A 25,958-nucleotide genomic window follows, 5' to 3' on the forward strand; every position below is an offset into this window, starting at 1 on the left:
ACATGATTTGACAACTTATTATACTTCCTATCAAGGTGCTGAAACTACCGTCACATCCACCGCAGAGACAACGCAAAGCCAAGAGGAACAGGAGGAACAAGCAAACGAGCTGCTGAGCCAAACACAGGATGCTTCTCAGCTCGACTCCTCTCAGGTGAAGCTACTGATCTGTAAATACTTTGTGTGAGCCACTGTGTTATTGGACTTGTCACTTATTGTTTGAAAATTTGATGGATGTTGCAGGTGGCACAGGTGACGGAACAGTTAGAGAAGCTCCTCGACGGCCCTACTGTCTCTCGGTCAGTGGGACAAAAAGCCATCAGTGTAATCAGCAACCTAATGGAGGGCGACTCACTGGCGATCTCTGAATCTGCCAACAGGTACAACACTCACCTTCATGGACACATATATCCACATACATGTGATGTTCCTAAAGTGTTTTGTCTTTTTTGGCAGGCTGGTTCGGTTGGTAGATGAGGTTGGTCTTAAATTGGTTGTCGTTGGTGACAGCGAGATTGCCTCCTCTAATTCGCTGGTTCTGGCAGTGAGGACAGTTGATGGGACCAACTTCCCAACAACATCTGTTGACATTTTCAACACAGATAATGTCCAGGTAGGTTGGTAACAATGGGCCTGGTGCAAAAACCACCCGTACCATCAGATTTATTCTGATATGAGTACACAGAAGAGAGGTTCTTCCAAAAATGCAACTGACCATTTCTTATTTTTTCTCTGCCCAGCTCCGCGCCCTCAGCAGATCCAGGTCCAAGCGATCAGGATCTGCTCTGGGTTCTGTATTCTTGCCTTCCTCCCTCACCTCGGGACTCAGTCCTGAGCAGCAACAGCAGGCCAGCAGAGTCCAGTTCACCTTCTACACCAGTCCTGCCCTCTTCCAGGTACTTTCTCATCCTCACGTCTGGATTTGTCATCTGTCATCTCTCTGATTTGTTTCACAAATTGTTGACATCAATTGGTGTTCATTTAATGATCCTCAAAGCAGCATTTTAAACTTTTTTATTTTTAAACCAACTGTGGCTTTATGGAAAAAGGAAACAGCTGTGGGATGTTTACATCAGTGCAGTTACTGCGATGAAATGAAATGCAAGCTCAGTTTCATCTTCATCAAACTGATTTCATCTATCTGCTTTGTTTTTGCAGGATTCAACATTGGATAACCAGACCACTGTCAGTCCTGTTCTGGGCTCCAGTGTGGCCAATCTGTCAATAAGCAACCTAAATGAGAACATTCAGTTTACCATCCGAAACGTCAACCCCATAACTGTAAGTGTGCACTCAGACATAAATCTTGATTTCCTTCACATCAACAAAATGATCAAATGCTGCAAGGATTTTCCAGCAAAAAAAAAATGGGAGGTAGCTGTATGTTGGTAGCCATCCATAATAAGACCATAAAACAGTAACACGTTCTGAAAATATGCATTTTTTTCAGTCAACATTTCAAAAATAAAAGTTGACTTTTATATTACCTACAATAAACTCAAATAAATGGTTTAAATTGCTTCTTTGTTTTCAGGTGAACTTCTCGGCCTCCTGTGCATTCTGGGACTTCGCTAAGAATGGTGAGTGCACGCTCGCCAAATTGAGTTGGTTAAGAGCCAGACTGCCACAGGTGTTAATATCCCTGCTGGTTTCTCTTGTTCAGGCGGTCGAGGAGGCTGGAGCACGACTGGCTGCTTTCTCGTCAACGCCACGCAGGAAGACACGACGTGCAGCTGCAACCATCTCACGGCCTTTGCAATACTGCTGGTTTGTGTGCATGTTTCATTGTGTCTGTAGGAGATTTTGACAATGATGAAACCCATAAATTCCTTTAATTCACATGTACATATGGAATTAAATGAACAACTAAAATTACAGGCTAAAGCAGCAACTAGGGCTGCACCAAATGTCATCAGCCTCAAATCTTCAGTTTGTCATTATTGTATGTTGTCTGTGACACGTACAAATGTGAACGTGTCACAGTGGTTTGCAGAAATATTGCGATCCAAGAATTTATCCCGACAACTGAGCTGAATAGCAGCAGTAACAATGTCTTTCTGTATTGTTAAACTGAGGATTGATGAAGGTTACCACACTCTACTGTTGTACAATATGTGTTTATGTGTATTTTTGTGTCCTAAATGCAGGATTTGTCCAGAGATGGACTAACAGACCGTCAGCAAGCCCAAATCCTTACTTTCATCACCTACATTGGCTGTGGAATCTCTGCTATCTTCCTCTCTGTCACCTTACTGACGTATCTCTGCTTCGAGTAAGAATATTTACAAACCCTGGACTACTTAAATCTAAAACTTTATCACATTATATCACATCCTGACCATCTCTTTCTCTGCAGAAAACTGCTGAGGGACATTCCTGCCAAGATCCTGGTCCAGCTCTGCATGTCCCTCCTCCTCCTGAACCTGGTCTTCCTGTTGGACGGCTGGCTGGCGCTCTACCCAGCCATCGGTTTGTGCATCAGCACCGCCTTCTTCCTGCACTACTTCCTGCTGACATCGTTCACCTGGGCGGGGCTCGAGGCCCTGCACATGTACCTGAGCGTGGTCCAGGTGTTCACGCCCTACCTGAGCAGATACATGCTCAAGTTCTCACTGGTGGGCTGGGGTGAGTCACACTGAGCTCTTCCTTCCTGCTTTATTTCCTTTGTTTGAATGAAAGTATAACTGAACACAAATTGAAATGGTTTTGGTTGGATGTATTGAGATGGTTCTGGTGAATGACATGCTGGTCTTTGCAGGCATTCCTCTTCTTGTGGTCATCATTATAATATCAGTGGACAAAAACAACTACGGTCTGGTCACATATGGAAGATACACAGACGGTACTACAGATGACTTGTAAGTTACGCAAAAGTCAGAATGACCTTTTTGAAAATTATTCCTGAAATTGATCCATTTGACCACTAGAGTGCGGTACTGTGCTTAATCTATGGTGCCCAAACATCCAAACAAGATCTGTGTATGTTTCCTTATCGAGCCTCAAAGATGAGCATCAGGGTTGGAAGCCAGTTTAATGTAGTAAATGTGAAATTACAATGTCAGCTAACGCACAGTGGCCCAAAAAGAATTTCCCTTCAGCTTAAATTGTGAAAGAAGCAGCTGTAAAATGTTCGATACATATTTTTTGGAGCTCCACAACCCTGTGAACTATCATCTCATTTCTGTGTGTTTTCTGTCCCGTCGTAGCTGCTGGCTGCGTGATGACATCGCCTTCTACGTGGGCGTGGTGGCCTACTTCCTCCTCATCTTCTCTCTGTGCCTGCTGGTCTTCATCTTGGTCATGGTCCAGCTGGCCCGGATCAAGAAGCAGAACCCCCAGAACCAGTCTCCTAACAGGGGAGTGATGACAGACGTGCGCAGCATCGCCGGCCTCGTCATCCTGCTCGGCCTCACCTGGGGGTTCGCCCTCTTCGCCTGGGGACCGCTCTACTTACCCTTCGTTTACCTTTTCACGATATTCAACACTCTGCAAGGTGAGATCCTGGGAACTACTGACACATTAAGGACAAATAACTCTTTCGCTGATAAAACTGATATAATTTTTACGCTGTATTTGTCCTGTGTAGGTTTCCTTGTCTTTGTCTTCCACTGTGCTGTGAAGGAGAACGTCCGCCGGCAGTGGAGAACTTATCTTTGCTGTGGGAAACTGCGACTGGCTGAAAACTCAGGTGGGCTCCTAAATGTTTTCCTGTAACTCTGTTTATGTGATTGAACAGAGAAGGGAAACTGATTTATCGTTACGGATTGTCCAGAAAGATGGAGTGGATCACAGCTGGGTTACAAAGCTTCTGGAGGGGATACAATCGCATCAGAGCGCCATTCTGCGTGATGAGTACTTTTACTCCTAAACAGAGTATTTCTACGCAGTGGTATTACCGTCGTGAACATGCATAGGAAAGAAAAGTGTGCTGTGTGTGTTCTCCTCTTCTTAAACTTGTTTTCTCAACAGTCAGATGTTGTGTTCTCATGACAAAATGCTCCAAAAGACTTAATTTTGCGTAAGAAGTAAGACACAGATAAGTAACTAGAGTGAAAAGGTGCATTAATGTTGACTGAGGAATTCTGATTCTGATTAAATTGAATGGATATTACACTGAAAATGATCTGAATTCCTTATTAAGTTGGTTCTGATGCGTTTTCGTGCAGAATGGAGTCGGACGGCCACTCAGAACAGAAGGAATCTGTCGCTCAACACGGCGACCACCAGAGCGCTGCACTCCACCTCTCGGAGCTCCTCTGTCATCAGCGACGCTACCAATAGCAGTGGTACGTTCACAGATCACAGTCTGAACGTCTCACCTGCATTTATTTTTACACATCTTTTACATTTTATACAATAACTCCGTGTTTGTTTTTGTCCCCCCGCAGGCTCTGTGTTTGCCGACAGCGGGATATCTGACGGCTCCAGCAGCGACGTCGTCCTCAACGAGATTCACAGGCGAAATATGTCTCTCGCAGCGGTCGCCTCAAGCGTTCACGCATCAAGTGCTGACTTGTGATTACAATAATTATCTACTCTGAGAGGAAGAGTCAGAGAGAAGTGATCTCCTGCAGCTGGAGTAAACAAAAAGCTGACAGGAAAATCCTCAGTGTTACACAAGATGAAAGTTTTAATGGTGAAATGAAGGACAGAAGACAGAAGAGGTGAAATGAGACTGAGACCTTTTACATTGTTTTTTTTTTTTAATAATTACTGCTTTATGCGACTATTTGATGCCTTTTCTACACTGACAGAAGAATATATGAACACAGAAGGTACTTGTTCCCAGCGGGAAGTGTTCAGTCGGTGTGTTTCTGACTGAAAAATGTATTATTAGAAATTTTTATTATTTATTGTTTGTATCAAAGCTCTTAGAATTATTACCATAAACTATAGAGATATGGCATTCAGTTGAAACAAAAGTGCATTTAAATATCAGCCTACTTATAAGGGATTTTTTTTCTGCATTTTTATATATTACTTTTTTTCACAAGTAGAAATGTAAAAGATGAAGATGTTTCCAGTTTGTTTACATGCCCCACTGACCGTTCTCTCTGGATTTTCAGTGAAGAGTCTAATTCCAGAGTTTACCTGTCATCAAGGGGATGTCGAAAAATGCATTCTGGAAAGGGATTCTCTAGAGACAGAGTGGATTGAAGGAAAAATGCCTTAAAAAAGGTGTAATGAGGAAGAATTTAGTTTGTAATGTTAAAAAACAACTTAAACAGAATATGAAGAAATAACAGTTTTGATGTAATGTCGAAGACGTCCATGAATTGTGTTGCAGAGGAATCTACTGAAATTAGCATGCTAATCAGCTAGCCCCAGCCACCCCTGTCTCATAATACTGCTCTGAGCTCCCAGTCTGGACCGCTACCTGCACGTCTAACTAAGCTAACTTGCTAACGGCCGCTACAGTTAGCAGCAATTAGCAGTTACTCTGGTGATATGCTACCCGGTAATTGTTTCGAAATCCGATGCTTACACATTTACACCTTTGACTAAATGTTATTAACAGAATGTGAAGGAATAACAATACTAATGTTAAATTAAAGACAAGAGATTTATTATTTATATCTGCTCAAGTTAGCATGCTCACAAGCTAGCCCCAGGCCTGAAAACCGCTCTCTCCCAGCGGTCCAAAGCTCTGGAGCCAGCGATGGAAACATCAACACTCCCAAAGGAAGTCCGGCTAGCTGCATGGCTAACTGAGCTAACAAGCTAACAGTAGCAACAGTCAGTAATTGTATAACCAGAGTACAGTTAGCAGCAGTTAGCATTTACTCCGGTGTTATCCTGCCTTATTTCCATATTGCACCTTTAACTGCTTAGTCAAATGATTTTATTAGAAATTGATCACATCTCTCTGTCAGAGTATTTGAGGGTGAATTCCTCCTTTAATGTGAGATATTGCTTTATTTTGCTACAGCACAGTGTTGATGTTAGACTCAGAGTCTTTAGGTTGTTTGATACTTAACATTCAATATTTTTTTATTAGTGTGAAAGACGTGACGTTTGGTGATGCAGCGTATTGGACCGGTGCCCTTGTGGAAGAACATGTGCATGAAAGAGAAGCTAATAAAAACGTCAGCTCATTACCTGTCCGGTTCCTCTTGTCTGACTCAGAGAGTTTTACGTCCACATGACATCTCTGAACACCTTTAATCAAACATATTCACTGGAAAAACTCGCCAATTATAATCCCAGCAGACTCCTCGCTCATCTCAACATTGTGTAACCTTCAGCCGAGCGTCTCACGCCCACCCAGCGCCGCTTTCAATCACAGCCCGTGAAGGTCGGCCGCAGAGGTTGGCGTCAGCTAGCTATTAAAAAAGTTTTACATGAGTTCAAATCGCGGAACAGCGCGACCTCCAGCATGAACCGAATGAGAGAGCACACTGTGAGAATAATGTCAGAGACGCAGATGTTACAGAGATGAGCATCGGTTCATTTCAGTCCTGATTTCAATGCAGATGAGAAAGTTCAGAACCTATTTGATTTATTCTCCCCGGGCCGTCTTCATCAGCTAGAAATAGGAACACTGAACATTCTTTTACTGTCATCACTTTCCTTCTGTTATGAGAATGAATTATAAACAGGATTTTGAACTCATGTCATTGGAATTGTATCACAGCGTGGTCTGAAACACAAGCACCAGTTAAGTCACTGTTCAGGTTCATGTTTTGTCAAAAATGTCACTGTGCTTTTTTTTGTACTTTTTTTGGGGGTCAGATTTATTCAAGAAGAGCCAATGTGACATACATTTGTGCTCAAAAACACATTTAATGTCCAATTTTGGTGAAAGTTGTGTCAATCTCAAGTTTTCTTCGTAGCACAGCTTATTAACTTCCTCTGAGTGGTTCTGATTGACTACAGCTGATGACGTGACTGGGCCCATTTAAACAGGGCTGTGTTTGACACAGCCACAAAGTCTAAGGAGCTCCACATCGATCTGATATAAACGGGTCAGGAACGTCACTTGGAGCCATTTCAAAGCGGTTACAGGTCCAAAGATCAACTGTACAGACAACTGTGAGTATAAAGTACAAGGCACAGTTGTGTCACTGTCAAGATCAGGAAGAAGACACAGGCAACACCTGCTGATGAGCGACTCGGGTCAGGATGGTGAAAACATGGGTCAGATGTCTACGTACGGGTCAAAAGTATAGATACGGGTCACAAGTTAACATGCAGGTCAAAAATTTATATATATATACGGGTCAAAAGTTAAGGTTTTAAAATTGTAATGTTAAATCAACATGGAGGTAATTTCTCTAACCAGTCCAGTTCACTGTATATGAACAGCACCTCACATTTACAACCAAATATCATATTGCAATTACGTTGCGTTACCACCAAGCAAAACTCTATGCAAACTGGTCCAGACTTCAACTATCTTTTGGTATTAAATCATTTATTTTGCTAAAGGCTGCTGGTCAGAGTCAGCTGTCAGCATCACAGGCATCAACACTTCACAAACAAGAGCTTAAATACTCTGCACTCTCAGACTTCTTCCAGCAGATGTCAGCATCAGCCTGAACCTGCAGCATTACTGCAGTCATTTTATGTTACTGGCAAGAGAATAGTCAGACTTTTCTAATGAGGAAAAACATCCTTCTTACAATCACGATTCTCTAAATAGATGGGACGATCTGAAAACTGATTTGCATAATCCTTCAATCCTGATTTCCTCGTAGATTATTGATTTGCACGTCATGAATCATGTTGTGATCCCGTCACATTCAGTGTCACGGCATCCTGACGAGCTGCTCGGATGCATAATAAATGAAGCTGTCTGGTTCGCAGGACTAATTTACTTGTAGATTTTACTAACTAATCACACATCAGTCAAGTGGGAAGTTTTCTTTTTCTTCCCCCCCCCCCCAAAGTCTGTAGTTTTAATTAAATTTGAAGGTTAACTTTTAGTGCCGCGTGCCCCTACATGCCTTTTACAACCTTGCTGATAATAAAAGCGTCCGTATGGGTGGAGAAACACACGGATGCATCAAAATCGATTAAAGTTTCATTTGTAAATGGACGTTTTACGACCCGTCTCGGGTCCTGGAGAAACACACAAGGATAAATCGCTCTAAAGTTCATTAGTGAATGATTGAGCACCCTCCTCCTCCTCCTCCTCCTCCTCTTCTTCCTCAGTGTGCTGTGACAGAGACATTTGCGCTCTAGCCTCTATTATCACAGGTCGTCAATATTTAATCCAGGTCAAATGAAAGGTCTGCCTCTCCCCGGGGGGGGGGTGCTTCACGCCTGCATCTGAACACCTGACCGCCAATTTTCATGCAAGTCACATCAGCGGCCTTTCATTTTGCTCTGAAGAAGAGAAGAGTGAAGAAAAGCTGTCAGAGACGTGAAGCATCTGGTATGTTTCACTGTGATTTAATGATGTAGTTTGAAACCTTGAGAACTCAGACAACAGCCTGCATGTACTTTTTCAAAGTGTATGGAACATCTCAGAGATTCCCCACAAAAAAAAAAAAAGATCCCTTCCGCGTCGTGTCCTCTTGAGGAACCGAGCAGATACAGGAGGAAATAAAAAAAAACAACCCTTTGCCTATAATTTGCACTTAAAGAAGAAGAAGTGCTCCGTTGAGTAAATGTTTGGGAATTGATTCAGAAGAAGCCGTCCTGTTTTCGTCTCTCTTCACCTTCGCAGCTTTATCTCCCGGCTGAACTCAAATTACTGACGCTCAGACGTGGCAGCCTGCAGCCCTGAGACTGCAAAAAATATCTGGTTTTACATCACACAGCTCACTTGATACGCTGTGAAGTGGAGATGTTAAATCTATGTATTTTCCAAGTTAAAATGAAATATTACTGCCGGTCCAGCTGCGAGAGGAGAAAGTGTCAGATTTTTAGGAAAGCGTTAATGAAGCCCTATCATGTCAGGTAAAATCATTTAAGTTGTAGTGACAGAGAAGTTTTGGGGAAAACATTTTAATCAGAGGAGAAAGATCTTAAAGGACGGTGTGTTAATAAATCTTTTGACTCCACACCACGTTAGGTTCACATTTTTGTGTGTCATAGAGAGAGATCATCTACAACGAATAACAGACCAATCAGGTTGTACCGACAGTAACTGTGATAAAATAAACAAAGTACGAACAGAACCTCATATAAAGTATGTACAGTAGGCGGGTTTGTTTTGACAATTATTACACAACATGTCCTTGTATAATATCTCAATATCAGCAGAAAGCTTTGGAAGACAGCGGAGGTAATGAAGGGTGTTGGATAATCGTCCTCCAGGGAGTTGTTCCTGTGTTTGTCTCCAGTCGCCTGTCTCATTATCCTAGATATAATAAAGGGATTGTGTTTGAGTTACTGGCTGTATAAACTTATGTGACAATGGAGGGCAGTAAAACACAAGGAATCTGTGCTCAGGCAGAGCAGTGTGTGTGTGTGTGTGTGTGTGTGTGTGTGTGTCCATGACTCTTTTTTATTTGATATCAATTTTCCAAACAAGTCAGAGGACGTTATGTCTGAACTCTCCATTCTCTTTGTCTGCCGTGACACAGTTTTCTGTTTGTTCCACCTCCAACAGCTTTTGTATTCTGAAGGCTGCAAACTGTCGTCCGGCCTGCGTGAACGGAGGCGTTTTGTATTTGGGAGCAGAACAGAATGGCTGATAACATGCACGCTCGTCGGCATCAGCAGAAACAAAAGCGTCCTCCGGGAGGGCGTCGGATCAATGAGGTAAACCTCTCAATCAAATGTTGATTGAAGGGAGTCACTGAATCAGCAGGTTTCTGAATCTGTCCGCGAGCTTATTGTCCTCCAGCGATAACCGGCCTTTAAATTCACCGAGACGTCGAGCGTGTGTGTGTTCATGTGTCAGGGTGTGTTTGTTCACTTTCACATGGTGACGAGAAAATCGGAGCTTGGCAACAAACGTCACGTCGAATCCTCACCAGCGTCTCGGTAACATGACTTTCAGTGTCACAAGAGGTTAACGGACCAATGAAGCTCATTTGGGTTGAACAGAACAGCACAGCGTGGTTGACAGAGAAACTTGATGCATATTTGAATCCCTCCATTTTTAGATACTGTCACTGTATTTGTGTCTGCACCATGTGAAAACACTGACTGAACATTAGCGATCATTAGCAGTTAGTTGACTGAAAAAAAGTGTTAAAGGATAAGTTCACCCAAAAGAAAGAAATTTCCATCATTACCCATGAAACATTTCTGGAGCTTCACAGCAAAACAGCGTTGCAGCGTTCTCCAAGTCTCCGGAAGCTCAAACCTAGTTTGAAAAGATGTCATTTACCCTCTTCAAACAGGGTGCGTGCTAACACTTTTAGCTTAGCAGCTACAGCGAGGATAAAAAAAACGTCTTTTCAAATCAGTTTTCATCTCTCGGGGCTTCTGGACACTTGGATCATACCAAACGAGCTGCATGGAGCCATTTACTGATGTTTAAATGCTTTAAAACAAGTTTCCGATCTACTTCAGTCGTTTAGCAGAATGCTGCAACGCTGTATTTGCTGTGAAATGTTTTGTAGACTGCAACACTTCCATCAGTCAATCAGTCAGCTTATTCTTCGATTTCTACACGTTGTTTTGTGCCAGTGAGACTAGAAAACTGAAGGATTCGGGCGGCCAGCTAGCAGAGTTAAACTAGCTGTGTTAGCCAGCCTGCAGAGATAACAGGGTCAGCAGCACTAGCAGGGTCAATCAGTGAAGTGAAGTGATGGGGAACTGTGTCGCTGACTGTTTTGATAAATACCTTCTGCACAGGCGGCCCTTCTAACTGTGTGTTGCACCAGAGTTTCACTCCGAGCTTTAAAAGGTCGAGGCAGAAACACAGCAGCTGAACACGAGCGTAAATCCACACTCTCTTTTTTTTTTTTTCTCCCTCCCTCTTTATAACTATGAGTAACAGCAAACTCACAAAGCTGAATGTTCCCTCGGCCTCTCTGTGCATTCACATCCCAGACAATGTGATGTGCAAAAAAAGAAAAAAAAACAAACTACAAAGAGTCAGACAGGAGGGAGAGGAAGAGAAAAACAGGGTTACACAATACGTTACGAGACAAGAGGCGTGTTGCCTTCGTCCTGGGGGGCATGTTGTTCGATACCTATTTGTCCTGCTCGCGTCTGCGGAGGGGAGGACGTTCATCACCGAGAGCTCGCAGGAGGAACTCTGAGAGAATGGAGAGCGTGTTCTCGCTTCCTTTGGATCATGAAATGAATGTTTTTGATGTGAAGGACAGGGGAAAAGCATTGTGAGTCGATGGCATCTACCTTACAATCAAGAGAGAGGAAACGTGAATATCCTCACACATGCAGACACACATGAAGCCTCTGTCAGAACAAAACCAATCCAGAGAATAATTTGTTGTTAAGACTCAGTTCCATTTACAATTTTTTACCCCTACCCCTCGTCCTTGCCCCTCAAAACAGATACACAAGTATTTAGACATGCATATCTTCCTCTGGTAGCCATAAAATCATTAATATTTATATGTCGCTGTCTGCAGACAACCATGTACTGTATCTCTTAAATGTTAACTATGTGATTAGAAAAACAGTTTTGTGACAATTCAGTGGGTTTTTAAATATGTCATGACACACAAGAAGAAGAAGAAAAAGTAAAATGTAGACGGCAACATAACGATGAATACAGTTTTTTGTTTATCACTCACATTATTAATAACATCCTGAAGTGGCGTCAGAAAGCTTCTGCAAACATTTCAAAGTACGTGAGACAAACAAACTATCAAAGTCCCAAACAGAAGCTCCAGCAGGAGGGCTGAAACAGAACACGCAGTCTGTTGATCTGCGCTGTTTTATTAGCCGTCCTTGTGCACTTCATGTCGTAAACAAACATGTTTCTTGTCTGATAAAAAGAAAAAAGAAGGTGAATTCAGAGCGGCCGCGGCCACACGTCTCCGAGACAAAAGCGTTGGAATTTTTTCTCTCCTTGGAAGCACCTCATGTAAAGATCAAACTCTGTTTTTCCTCCAGTAAGTGTGACGGTGAAATCTTCCAGTCACTCGCGCCAAAGCCACCACATATAATCCCTCCAGTAACAGTGAGGAAGCTGCTAGATTGGCCGTCGCCGCCTGCGAGAGGAACACAACGCTCGTAATCAGAGGATGACATTTAAATCAGGCAAAACACGCTCAGCGGGAGGCGTGATGAATGAACTCACAATGAATACACGGCTCAGCAGAAGAAACTTTGGCACTAAGTAGAGGAATCAAAACTTGGACAAGCGGGGGGAAAACATTTGGATCTGAGCTGCTGCTGCCAGAGACGCCGCCGCTATCTCTAATGTGTACTTTTTAATGAGCTGAATCTGAGTGGAGAGTCGCTTGATGTCATGCAGTCGAAACCACTTAGACTGCTGCAAATTGTCAATATAGTCATTATTAGTTAAAAATAAACCACTGCTGTTTCCACAGCCCGTGTTTACTCTCCGCATGGGAAACTGTTTTTGATGCTGCTTCTTCATTTGGTCAACAAATAAAAACCGAAAATCACAATCTATGAATACGATGAAGAGAAACACATCAGATGGACACAACACATCCTCATATCTAAGTCACTGAATAGGTCGATTGTCAGTGACTCCCTGACTCCTTCAGTGAAGTGCAGCTGCGACAGATGGACGTGTCGTTCATCTTACGCTTGAACTTGGCGACGTTTAGGCTTTAAAACTACTCTTGTTGCATGTGTGTTGTGCAACGCCGTGTTCCAGTCTCTGGCAAAACATAGAAGCCTTGTATATCTGCTGTGGAAGGTCTGTCTGGACTGCCAGAGCTGCAACAGAGTAAATAGGTAAACGCAGCAGAGCCGGTGGAAGTACACATACAGACAAGAGTGTCAGCTGCAGTGGCAGATCGGAGGTGGACCGAACACGGACCGAACACGGACCGAACACGGGAACGGAACATGGATCTGGTAGAATTTGAGGGTTTGATACCAAAATTACTTGCTTACGTTCAGGAAAACACTTTTGTTTGGCTTCACATCACAATGCTTTGTAATTTCATTTATGAATGTACCTATGTTATGTAGAAAACACCACTTACGAGATGTAACTTAACCATGTTTTTAAGTTGAAGTTACTGACAACCACTTGTGCTTTCACACAGGACCCATCCTGCTTTGCTGTTGTAATAATCACCATAGTCCCTAGAGGCTGCCGCTTAACAAGAAATGTGAATAAGGGTCTCGGTAAGTTGATAAGTTCATGGCCTAATGTAGCGTCGGATTTCAGAAAACCTGGTTTTCAACATAGTCCTCTTTTACATTCACACACTGAAGGATCTCTTCTTTGTCCTGGACCTCCAGAAAGTCGTCCACAGCAGTTACAGTGACATCTACAGTGTCAAAATGACAACCACTGGTATTATTTATTCTGGGAAAGAAGCTCAATCATCCCTCTGCAGTTTCCCTCCTGCACACCTGTCTGTCGTTACCTCATCAAGCCACACCTGTGCCTCATTGAGCTTCTGTGTATAAATATCAGCCAGTTCTCAAGCTGGTCTAGAAAACAAGCTGCTCATCTTGACGTTTGGCATCCAGAAAAATACATTTAATTTAAGCATCTCTGTCTGATTGTTTGCATTTTGGTTGTTTTCTTGATTCTTTCTAAGACTAGTACACTTAAAAATGCTATGATCTTTGTATAAGTTTAAACAGATCGAACATGAAACCCGACTTGAATGATTATGTAGCTCATGATAAGAACCTAAATCAGTCTCAGCTGTAGATTTGCCGGCACTCTCTTCATCCCTTAAAAATGTTTTTTGCAAGAATTCTCCCTCCAAAGAAGGTCCGTTGAAAGTCCTTTCAAAAATCTGTTATACATTTCACTTTGACATTTAGTCAAAACAGTGTTTTTTTTTCTTCCTATAACAGACATATTTTTAAAGTGTCTGGTTTTTCTGACAAGCAGACTCATTTAGAGTTGAGTTGAGGAAAATTACATCCTCCTTAGTGCTGGCTGTCAGCCGTCCTGGGGAGTGGGATGTGTCGTATCCTGTTGGCAGGGTGATAAAGAGACATTTGAAATGCAGATATTAAAACGACATCAATCGCATTGCGCGGACGCAGTCCGACTGCATGTTTGTGCATTAATCATCTCCACAGATCTGCAGGATGTGTACAGTGTCCGCTGATAGTCATTTTAGCGCAGTGGGGAGATGCTCACTGAATGCTGGGCTGTAAACAGAACCAGTGGGGGATTCCATGCAGACGAAAATTATTATTTTGCTGAGACGCTGCAGAGAAACTGGTTAAAGTTGATCAATATAAATGTCCAGTAGCTGTAACTTTAAGAATATTCTGGGCGCGGTAATTGGGGTATTGATTCAGCTTTAATTATTGATGAAAGTAGCCTCAGGTGAGGGAAATAATTGGAAGGGCATCTGAAATTAAACGTACTGTTCCAGCATCCAAAATGTGAGAATGTTTTTCAATTTTAATTATTTTAATCATTTTGATTGAGGTGTCACTTCAGGCTCCTCCAGACGACCGTCGTGACATTTCACGCTGTTTTCTTTTCCTGAGGGTTTACAAAGCAAACAGTCGAGAGACTAATCAGCAGATTAAAGCTCAATGAGAAAAGTCATTAGTTGCAGTCATGTTTGGAAAAAAAAAGAGCTAAATCCTGATTTTACGTGACTGTGTGAGTAATACTGTGTCACGGGCAGTGACTTTCTCCTTCTTTTTCTTTTTCTTTGTATATTTGTGGACTGCAGACCAACTCTAAGGGTGCATACTGCCACATCTCTGCTGGATGGTATAGACAATTTACCTTAACTTAAGTCAAAGTTGGATAAAAGCACCTCCTCCTGTCACTGCACTCACAACTCCCCTCTGCTTCTGCACTGTATATGAAGGCTTATGAATATTTGACCTGCTCCTGCCGACAGCCGATACGCTCTCTAAGGAAAACAGAAATGTCTCAAGGTTGACTCCAAACTCCAGCGATAACACATAATGAGCTTAAGGCTTCATGCCGGCAGTGAATCTAAGGAGAGCGCACGGCCAGTTTATTTCCATATTCTCATATTAGGGAGGAAACACATCGTACCTGGGGGTGCCGGGAAATTAACCCATTTATAAGATCATGTAATTGCGAGCTTTCAAAAAAATTCTCCCGGTCCGTTCTGAAAGTGATTGAGAAGTAAATCAACTAAACGTTTTGTATGAATTTCCAGTGTGGCAATAAAAAAAGAGAAACGTGTCTCTGATTCCAAATCTGAAAAAGAGCAAACTCCTTTGCAATCGGTGCGTCAAAGAAGAAACGCATGTTCTCAGTAAATCAGTAACAAGGCTCGAGGTGCATCGGTGTCTCGGAAGACGAGCCGCATTGACTTTGCGTTAAAGAACCGCGGGCAGCTTTACACTCCTCTGTGGACTTCTAAGCCAACCTTGAGTCCAAGTTCAACTCTTGACACAACAAAGCTGAAATAAATAAATAAATGAGTTGGTAAAAAAAAAAAGCTGCTTAAATCTCTCCTATAGGAACCAGTGGCATTATCTGTCGCTTGAAAGCCCTACCTCCAGGCGAGGCTTTTATAAATGGACCCCCTCTCTCTCTCTGTCCCCTCCCGTTGCATGAGTTTTTTTTTTTTTTTTGCTTGCGGTATAAAAATAGCCCATCAATTTGACATGCTTACCATGTCAGTGAGCGGCACACATCTTACTTTTTAAATGCAGGGTGAGGAGGGACAGCAGAGGAAGAGGAAGAGGAAGAGAGGAGGGGGGAGTCAATGCAGAAGTTTTCATCGAAACTCTCGACTGTATCTCCTTATGTAAGCCCGACGTGCTGTTTGCCTCATCATACTTTTACCCCTGTACCTTTTTTTTTTTTTTCTTGTAAAGACACTCAAATATTCAGAAAGTTTTGAGCTACAAAGATCCTTTTTTAAGATCATTGTTTTCCAAAGAAAGCGACGGGGAAAAAAAGTCCTTCTCCCCGGATGATGCAAGTGTTTCACTCTCCCGCCGCTGCTTCTTCTTCTCCTGCTCACATTGTTCCTCCACATTGATTTATTCTGTTCAATCAGCCATATCTGCGCTAAAAGATAATAAGGCGGCCGTGTCTTTATGGGGGTTTATAACATTTCTAATTAAGAGGAGAATCAATATATCGACAGTCAGATTCATAATTATAACTAATGGCACTTCCAGAGCGCAGGAAAGGGCACGTTTGGAGGCAAGTGTCGCTCCGATAAAAATCCACACCTCACAAGTCTCTGTGAAACTTTTAATCAATTCTGAGTACAGTGATGAATATATAATTAGCTGGTGCTCTATTGATTGGGAGCAATTTCTCCACGGCCTTCAGCTGATTAAAGCATTTCGTTTCATGAGTCCTCGGTACTTTACTGTAGTTTGTAGGTAGGTGTCGCACTGCAGATGTCATTACACGGACTTCACAGCGTCTGAAGAGTCGTGATCTTTTGCTCCCTGCAGCTGCCGCGGCATTAACAAGATGTTGTTATAATAAAGACAGAGTTATGTGATCAGCTCTGATTAGAGGAAATGGTTCTATTGATCCCCTTCAAACAGTTTTGAACTATATCCTTTTTAAAGGAAGTTGTTATTGAGCTGCTTAAAGTCATTGTTTTCCAGGCTTTTATAAGCAGAATATTGGAGTTGACCTCAGTAACGCCAAGAAAGACATATATCATTATTACCAAAACAACACAATTCTTTCAGTGTGCCAACGTCAGATGCTTCGTCGCTCACATGCAGTTTGGTGGTTGGGTTTTAGGCGACAAAACTCCTCGGTTAGGTTTAGAAAAACGTCCTGCTTTGGGTCAAAATAACTACTTTACTTATGTATGGCTGCACCTACAATATCTAATCAAGTTACATCATGAACCTGACATACCCGAGCTTCATTCGTAAGTTAAAATAAGTCACCATTGACTTCTTTCGCTTTGAACAGCAGCGTCCTTCCTTTGCAAACTTACCACTATCAACGCTGCTTCCTCCTTTGCTGCTGTAATAGGTATTGTGGCCACTAGAGGTCACTGCCCAGCTGGAAAAGTCAATATGGGCCATAATACGCTGATTTCACAGTCGACCATGTGTTTTTCTGATGAGGACGCTCTGACCGATCCAAATCTTACTCATACTAGTGTCACATTTTAAAGTTTTTATTTTGAAAATGGTTTATACAGTCACCAAGAAAGGAAAAACACATGGATAAATAGTTTATTTCGTCATGTAATCTGGATGACTCATTGACAGATGTCATCTCACTCTTGGCAAGAAAGCAAATAACCATCATTTCCATAAATGTCAAAATGTTCCTCCGAAATCAAATTTTAACATGATCGAGTTTGATTTTAGTTCACAATAAGAAACTTTCACCACTTGTACCTTCGTGTATATATCCGGTTCAGCACACTCTACACACAGTCAGTGTCCTTTGTGCTCCATATACAGAGAGGTCTAGAACTCCTATGGTAAGGTGGACCCCTCAGGTCCTGACTTAAAACCCTCAGGGGCCTCATTAAAGCGAAGACTTTGGCTTCCCTTCTGTGATAGGAGTGGAAATATCTTGTTCTAGCCAAGGCCGGGAAGAGGAGAGTACATGAGAGTCAAGTAGACAGCGAGAGAGTGGAGCGTAACTACTGTGAGTCCATCCATTAATGTCTCTTTGTGTTTCAGCTTGTCTTTACAAGAAGAACCAAGGTCAGCAGATTGCTGAGTTCAACGCCGGCCCCTCACTTTAGTCCTCCCTCTCACTCCGGCTCGCAAGCTTTTACCTTTAGGCTGTGGTGCTCGTTATGCAATCAGTTCAGATTTGATTTTCCCAGGGCCAGAAATGCTGCAGACAAGAGATGGCTGGATAAGGACACGTGTGCTCTGCGATAAGGGAATCATCAGTCGCACAACATTAAACATATCGCAGCTCTTAATCTGTTGTAGAAACAGTGCTGTAGAGATGCTGTGGATGTGGGTGATGGTTTCTAAACTGGGTCAAGGAGCTGTTCATTAAGAGGAAGTAATTATCTCATCACTGGTTGATTATGGCAGATCGTATTTGTTGTTTTGCTGTCATCGGGTTCATTAGCAACTCATTATGTGTTTGGGTATGTCCTCCAGTACTACTAACCACTTTATACATTTTAATTTGGCATCTACTTAAAAAAAATAGTTGGAATAAGGAGAACTCATTAGATCATGTCAATATTTTTCATGTTGTTTTATGCTCTTGAACACTTATAATGTTGCTTCTATTAACAGAGAGTCCTCTTAGCCAATGTAACCATCTATTTTTATCATTAATCAAAGGAAGGTATAGTGAGTGAGTATCTTCAATCTGCATCTGTTAACAACTGATTTTCAAACACAATCAACAGAAGAGGACTTGACCTGTTGAGGTCTGGCATTCATTATATAGTTAAGAGCTTTATTTAAAAAAATGGGCAGCAGAAGTTGTAATCACTGTAAAACCATGTGTTTCAGAACTCATTAGTCTGGATTATGTCTCAATTGACCATCTGCCCCTTTATCCTAAGATGAAAAGCAAACTATTCTCTAAAGACACTTTGAAAGTAGAAACTTTAAGGGTTTAAAGAAGAAAACGACCTGGTCACGTTTAGGAAAACATTGTGGTTTGGCCTAAAATAACATTTCATGGGTAGCTTTAGTTAAGTGTACGTGATGTGATTTAGAATAACTCAACGTTGGCCTTCGCTTTGACACAGGAGACAACAGCGGTGTCCTGGGGAATAATCTTCCTTCCTTTGCCAGTTTTTCACTCTGTCCTTTCTCCTGCCTTCTTCCTTTGCTGCTGTAATATTTACTTCTGCCACTAGGGGTCACAGCATAGCAAGAAACGTAAATACAGTATGGGTCGTCATAAGCTGCTTTCACAGTTAATTTAGATAAATGTTTTTCTAATGAGGACAGTCTAGCTTTCTTAATATCTGAAGTTGTTCAACTAAGAACTGGTACTCTTCTGATGTTGGCAGAGTGAATTTCAGAAGCCGTGTGATCTGATGAATGCACTCCATTTCTATATGAACCTCTTCTGTTTGTCTTTGACTGAGGACGTTCGGCCTCACTCACAGAAAACACACAGACGTCCTTGTGGGTTTTCTCATTACATCGTTACAGGCAGAGCGGAATACATCTACAAACACCGACTTTATGCAGGAGCTTTTGAAAGTACACGTTCACCTTCTCTTTTCCCCACTTCCCCCACAACACATCACACATCTTCTTTTAGCCCCAAATGCCTTTTGAGATTTGCCAAACGCTGCTGTCTCTCCTCCACCCTTTTTTTAATCTGCTGTAACGAAACATCGTGCCCGATGGCAAAGACAGGAGGGAGCGGTAAAGGCCCGTCATTGATTGGACTACAAACAGTCGCTGCCTGTGCTATCTCTGTCGCATGTTCAATAACAATGGAGCCTTTCAGATGGGATCTCAAGGTCATCTGGATGTCTCTGTGTGAACTTCAAAGTCTGTCTCGTGTTACTTTGATTCGGTGTGAGGTTACAACCCGAGATCTATATGACCTGAATCGGCTCTCATTTCTAATCTGATCAGTTTGATCTGAAATATTTAAAAGCATGTTCAAAGGCTCTGCCCATCCTTCATTCTCTCATCTTCCACCAAAGTTTTCCCTTCACTGGTGGGCATATGAACATATGCTCACCACTTCCCCAATCAGACAATCTACCTGCAGTATAGACATAGTTGATGGTCATGTATGGAAGAGTCATTTAAACATTGCATTTTAATGTGTGATACCAATGCTGAATGGGAGTATCTGACTTTTAATGTATTTCTGTGTGGACGTCTCATTATGTCATGTTCTCATGTGACCGAGAGTTCAACCTCTCAACACCAAACTCCCCCTTTTTGGAGATAATGGACCATTTTCAGCCATTAGGCGACGCCAGTGTCAGTCAGACGCAAGGTCACACAGTCAGTAGGCTGAACACTTTGTTCCAGTATTCCAGGTATTCATTGCCCCAAGGCGATGAACCTCGTCAGTGATGGGTGATGCCTTGACTTTTCCTCGAGCAGCATCATGAGTTTCCCTTTTTTTGGTCTTTACTGAGGTATACTTGTATGTGCGACCAGCAGTGAAGGGAACACTGGGTACATTTTCCACATCGAGGACAGTTCAAAGCTCCAAATGGTCACAGGGGGAATAAAGCCTGTTGTTGCCTGAGTGTGAACACAGACCGACCGTATCTTCAATATGCATGAATATATGGATGTTCAGCAGACTGAAAACACACTGCTACTCTCAGATCAATAGTTCTGCAGCCTCCGTCAGCTCGTTACTCAAGGGATGAAACAAGTTGATTCTGTACCTGCAGCACTACATATATAACTCCCACTGAAGGCGATGGCTTTTATTGAACAATTCCACAGACTTATTACACCGCCATGTATCCACTTTCCCCAGATGATAAAGCTCTCCATCTGCATTTTACAGCATGTGGGAGGTATTTTACTCAAAGTGATTGCGTCTCCACTCTGGTGACTGGTGGTCGCTCTCGAAAAACTACCAACACACTTCAGGGAGTTTGTTGAGAATGTTCTTCTTTTCGTTTTGCTTGTCAGCTGCTGGAAACCTTGAGGAAAAAGTTTTATATAGAAATATATTGTGGGTTTCGTTTTGTGTCTGTGTGTCCTCCTCCCTTTTCATGTCATTGCCCAAAGTTTTTTTTTTCTGTTGCCATTATTGAGTACAAGCACAAAGTAATTTGAAACGAAGGGCAAAAACCTCACAGTAATCATGTTAACTTGAGTATCTCCAAAGGCACATTTTAGGTTAATTACACTTTGATGAAGCCTAAATGTGCTAATTACATAGACCTTGCCATGGGGTGCAATTTCATTTTTGCACGCACAAACAGCCAAATTATTTATTGTTTCCTCCGTGCTTTCATCCAACATGTCCTGCAGGTAAGATATCAGGACTTCCCCCAAAACCCGCCGTGTTGCCTGTGTCTTCAGATGCCTCTTGTATAATACATCACTATTAATGGATTCAGCTCCTGGAGGAGCACTTGACCTGCAATTTGAAGAGGAAGCATCTTTCCGTCGAGAAAATTTACAGGGTCTTGACGAGGGCACTTCTCCTCAGTATGCTCAGTTAACAGCTTTCTCTGCCAGAATAAGAATATATCTGTTATTTAGAATATAGCTTAAGATATATTGGTGTATTCCAAACCTGACAGAGCTCATGTTGTGAATCTGAGACAGTGTATAGACACAGAGTGGAAATATTATCTGGCTTCCTGTGTCATTTCCTTCCATCATTGTAACACCTGTTTCTAAATTATCAAGTTGTACAATATGGCCAAGGGAGTGCCAAAAATATATGGGGCAGCATTTCAACAAACTGTCTGGCTGTCACCACCTCCTGTTAGCGAATTAGCTCATGGTTGTGTTAGCATTGGATGCAATGGGCTCAGCTCAACTGGATTTGGCAGTCTGACTTGATTGTGAACACAACTAGACACTGAACTGGGACCGTAACACAGCTTCAGAGATCAGTTTGAGAACAGGGGATCCAGTATGGGATCCAGTATGGAGGCGATTTACAGCGGCTCTGACCAGTCCTGGAATCTTGCATCCCGCTTCCTGAGTGTGGAAGTTGTTCTTCTGACTTTGGTGTGATCTCAAGAGTCAAGTCGAGAATGTGGGAGCAACATGGACATTATTTTAGATATCTTTGATATAATATTCACGCTGTTGTCTCAATGTTATAAACAAAACAGCATTTCGGTTTATTACCTGAGGCAAAAACTGTCTTTTTATCTGAAGTGTCAGTGTTTTGGCCAAAGTGTCCACAAAAAAAAAAATTATTATGTCATTTCATATTCATGCGCATGCACCACTTTCTCCTCTGTTTTACAGCTTTTATCACCCGGCTTCATGGGATTTTTTCCCAATCTTTGAAAAGACTGCTTTTATGAGTTTCTAAATATTGACCAGAGACCATTTTTATCTCTCACCAGCTTTTTTCTCCACCCCATCAATCCCTGACTCTTTTTATGAGTCTCTCTTTGCATGTCTGTCCTTTTCTCTCTCTGTTTGTGTTCTACAAACAGTTGGAGGATGAGTGGATAGCTGTGTTATTGACCAGAGTATGATGAACTGCGGACCCTGTGTGTACTTTGCAGGAGACCTGTTGGAGATCATCTGAAGGTAAAGCCTCATCTCATCAGGTGTCCTCGATCCCAGAGAGCGGCTGCAGGTGGAAGCCAGAAGACGGAGATGACGGATGTGAGCGAGGTCAGCGAGAGATAAAAGCGGGATTCAGTTTCAAATGCCAGATGTGGCTGTGCGCTGAATATCTATTGAGAAATCCGCGGCTGAATTATGGGCGTCCAAGATACAGAACAAAGAGAAAATAGAGGTGGCATTAACAGAACCTGAGATTCAATTATATTTTTTAATAATACTTTCCTCTGAGCCCACTGCCAACATAGTGCTTTGTTTGCCAGCCTCAGAGCTCACTGCCATCTTTATGCAGTCTGTTTTTTTGGTGCATGTGTCCCTGCTGATCCAGAGAGAACGCCAAATAGCTCAATTTTACAGGAATAGTTTAGTGTTTCAGGAAATAAACGTACTTGCTTTCTTGCCGGGAATAATAGCAGAAGGTCGACTCTCATGCCTGTCTATCTTATGTGAAGCTACAGCGTGTAGCTGGTTAGCTTAGCTCAGCTTTAAGAGTGGTAGGAAGGGAAGCCAGGTGTTCTCCACACAGAGTCTACTGGCACCTTGGAAGTACTCGTTTGACCGGTGCAGTGTTTTTCACAGTGACTACCACACTTTACTTGGCCAACAAAGACAATTACTCAGAGTCGAAATGTCGGGAACAAACTTCACATTTCAAGATTAAAGTCGATCTTTTGAGAGGACATCAAACAACTGCCTCAACAAAATGTCTTTTGTAGATGAATTGGTGAAACTGTACTTCAGAATCGGCTTCAGTAACAAAGAAATTGTTTCTCTTTTTTTCTCGTGAACACAGTGCTGTTGTCAGTATTATGACTTTGAAGAGATTGTACCGAAAACTTTCTGTTCAGAAGGAAAAAACAAACTTCTTTTGTCGACATTTCGACTTCTTTGCATATTGAGAAAAAAAGACAAAAACTTCCTCCTCATTTTCTTTTTTTTCCTCACCCCTGGCCCTCATACTCTTCCGTACCAGTGCTTTTATCAGCCATACTCTCATTTTCACCGTGTTGTGTCAGATTGGATTTACGAACGCACCCAAAGAGTGATATCAATCTTTTCCTGGCAAGAAAGCAAACAAAGCGTGTCGAACGATTCCTTCGAAAAACTTGATGACACTGTGACAAAAAACGAAAGAGTAGTGTCTGACTTGTGGTGCTTTTTTGTCTGAAGAAGAAGCACATTCCTGGAAATGCTCACAGTAACACACACACACACACACACACACACACACACACACACACACACACACACACACACACACACACACACACAGTTTCTCGATTCATGTTTTCCTCACAAACCCGCCATCATGCTTGACTTGCCTCATTTTGTCGACTCAGCAAGCCTGAAATCCAATGACTGTCAACAAGATTCCCCGACACGGCTTGCCACTGGCATTTTTTTTTTTTTTTTTAACACAAGGGGAGAAAGCCAGAGTACGCTGCTCATGAATAAAGAAATGTGTGAGTCCTTCGAAAATGTCTTCAACCCAGATGAAAGGTTTGCGTAGCCCTCCTGTAGGGGAAGGTCTTCTCCGACTGGCAGTTTAACCTCTCCCATTTACGGGTTCAACGTAATGGCATGCAAATGAAGGAGAAGAAAAAAAAAGTGAAAAAGAAAAAAGGTTTTCTAATCTAACACTGGGGAAAACGCTGTCAGGCCAAATAGTAAGAAGATTGATGACGACTAATGCGACTGCAGTCAAGCCATTAACATCCATTTCCCCTCAGCTGTACGTGGACACACGAGGCTACAGCGGCTCAGTTTCATACTAAAGCAGCCAGGAGCTAAGTAACTTTTAATAGTTAGGACTATCAAGCGTTTCACAGGCTTGTTTAAAATCATGGCAACTTTTAAAACCCAAGGCTTCAAGTAATTCACCGCAGGGAAAACTCATATCATAAGGCGCAGGAATAACTGCTGGTTGAGGACGTCAGAGGGGGTTCGATCTTTGCATCCGCAGTATCTAATTCAGGGAGATGCTTCTTTTAAAAGAAAGCCGGCATAAACAGATAAATCTATGGAAGCTATAGCCCATCTATTATTCATGGCCTTTCCGTAGGTCTTAGACCAAAGGTCAGACCATACATATTTTAGCATCCTCTTCCTGATCTGTCAGACACTAACACCTCAGCTCGGCGAAAGCCCCTCACTCATCAACATGTTGTTTTTCACCATGAGACATCTTTAACTGCAGGCGCATTTGCTGGAAATGGAATCATTTTTTTGTAAGAGATTCTCCTCTAAGTGTGTTTCTGAAAATGGCTCCACTTTCACAGCAATCATGTCAGGTAAAGCTTCTCTGCGGAGCTTATAAATCTGTCGCCAGAGGAGAGGAGTAGAGTTTAAAGGTGGGAGATTGGTTGTAAGGTCACTAACTGTATGATTTTATACTATCTCTGACCTGTTAATCTCAGTTCGGAAGATGCAAAACAGTTTGTTCTGGCAGTAAAGACTGAAAACAGCTTCAACCTTGAGAGAATTTCTTTCCTTCTTTGAGCCAAAATTGTGTTTACAATCTGCTTTTGTGAAATATGGTTAAAGGTTAAAACTCTGTGACACAATACATGATTGTAAGGCTGATTATAAAACCTATTCCAACAAGATGATTGATTTTTTTATCCAAGAATGAGAAGAGTCTGTTCTGGTTGGTAGAATGTAGAGAAGGACACCAGAGACTGTAAACACACGTTTAGCTTTTATTATGCATGAGAACACCACTTTACAACTGTGCAGACAAACCACATCAACATATACCATCATTTTAGTCGTGACTGTGGCAACCATTTGATAAAAAAAAGGCAAAAATATCTCATATCTCAAATGCGTCACAGTCAAGACTTTTTATTGTTTCTGGTGTGTTGCAGACAAACAGCAAGACAAGACACAACAGAAAGTCAACGGAAGATTAAACAAGGCAAAAACAAAAGACGTAACAATAGATGGCATAAAAAAAAAACCCAACACAAGACAAAAGACAGAACACAACACAAAAAAGAACACTATACAAAAAGAGAGATGAAAGACCAAAAAAGAGAGACAAAAGAAACAAATGATTGAAATAATGCACAAGACAAGAAGGAAGACGAGACAAAACAATGCAACACAGATATGAGAGACCAAAGACAAAACAAGACAACAGATAAAGGACAGCTGAGCAAAACAATACAAGATAAGACAAAAGAGACGGCGGAAAGACAGTGAAACACAAAAAGACCCTAAACAAGAGACGACAAAATGTAAACCAACGACTAAACAACCGAAGAGACAAAAGATGTCAGTCAATAACAGAAAGAAAGACTATCTATCTATCTATCTATCTATCTATCTATCTGTCTGTCTGTCTGTCTGTCTGTCTGTCTGTCTATCTAATAATTGCTAAGTGTCTGGAACCCATTTACGTCATTAGGAGCCCTCATATCAGTTTCTAACATACTCTTTATGGAGGTTTAGATGATAAAGTAGCAGCATGTTGGGTCACTTCTTGGTTCACCACTCTCCATTTCACTTAATTTGCAAACACAAGAGTCAGTCGACCCTCAACGACAACCCACTTTAAAGCATTTTTTCCTGGATCACTTTGGTCAAAAGATTTCTGTTTCCTCAAACGCTCTGTTGGGTATTTTTTGCTAGTTCAATAGCAAAAAAAAATAAATAAATAAAAAATCCACAAATGTAGGAAAATATTTTTGCCTTGCTCTTTCATGACTACACTGGCAATCATTTTTTTAAATTTAAAGTCCTTTTGCATG

The 25,958-nt window shown here is 41.9% G+C and overlaps 1 protein-coding gene and 1 long non-coding RNA gene across 4 annotated transcripts in view; both read left to right on the forward strand.

The window, feature by feature from the left end:
- Window positions 1-6,098, forward strand: part of adgrg2a (adhesion G protein-coupled receptor G2a) — a 28,806-nt gene extending 22,708 nt beyond the window's left edge. For both annotated transcript variants that reach the window (XM_037079620.1, XM_037079621.1), the window contains 14 exons: window positions 36-154; window positions 244-380; window positions 457-613; window positions 741-896; window positions 1,159-1,281; window positions 1,535-1,580; window positions 1,664-1,767; window positions 2,148-2,272; window positions 2,357-2,625; window positions 2,759-2,858; window positions 3,207-3,493; window positions 3,587-3,688; window positions 4,167-4,286; window positions 4,389-6,098. In XM_037079620.1, coding sequence (XP_036935515.1) covers window positions 36-154; window positions 244-380; window positions 457-613; window positions 741-896; window positions 1,159-1,281; window positions 1,535-1,580; window positions 1,664-1,767; window positions 2,148-2,272; window positions 2,357-2,625; window positions 2,759-2,858; window positions 3,207-3,493; window positions 3,587-3,688; window positions 4,167-4,286; window positions 4,389-4,519 — 1,976 coding nt within the window. In that variant the 3' untranslated portion in view covers window positions 4,520-6,098. The remainder of the gene's footprint in view (window positions 1-35; window positions 155-243; window positions 381-456; window positions 614-740; window positions 897-1,158; window positions 1,282-1,534; window positions 1,581-1,663; window positions 1,768-2,147; window positions 2,273-2,356; window positions 2,626-2,758; window positions 2,859-3,206; window positions 3,494-3,586; window positions 3,689-4,166; window positions 4,287-4,388) is intronic.
- Window positions 6,099-6,894: 796 nt separating this feature from the next.
- On the forward strand, window positions 6,895-13,573 carry LOC119008759. 2 transcript variants are annotated; one of them, XR_005071526.1, is made up of 4 exons: window positions 6,895-7,032; window positions 9,560-9,711; window positions 13,119-13,200; window positions 13,291-13,573. It is a non-coding gene; the product is annotated as an uncharacterized LOC119008759 (long non-coding RNA). The 2 variants fall into 2 exon arrangements; XR_005071525.1 differs by having other exon boundaries at window positions 13,318-13,573.
- The last annotated feature ends 12,385 nt before the right edge of the window (window positions 13,574-25,958 follow it).

This window comes from Acanthopagrus latus, chromosome 19 (genome assembly GCF_904848185.1).
Source record: "Acanthopagrus latus isolate v.2019 chromosome 19, fAcaLat1.1, whole genome shotgun sequence".
In the NCBI taxonomy this organism is placed as follows: domain Eukaryota; kingdom Metazoa; phylum Chordata; class Actinopteri; order Spariformes; family Sparidae; genus Acanthopagrus; species Acanthopagrus latus.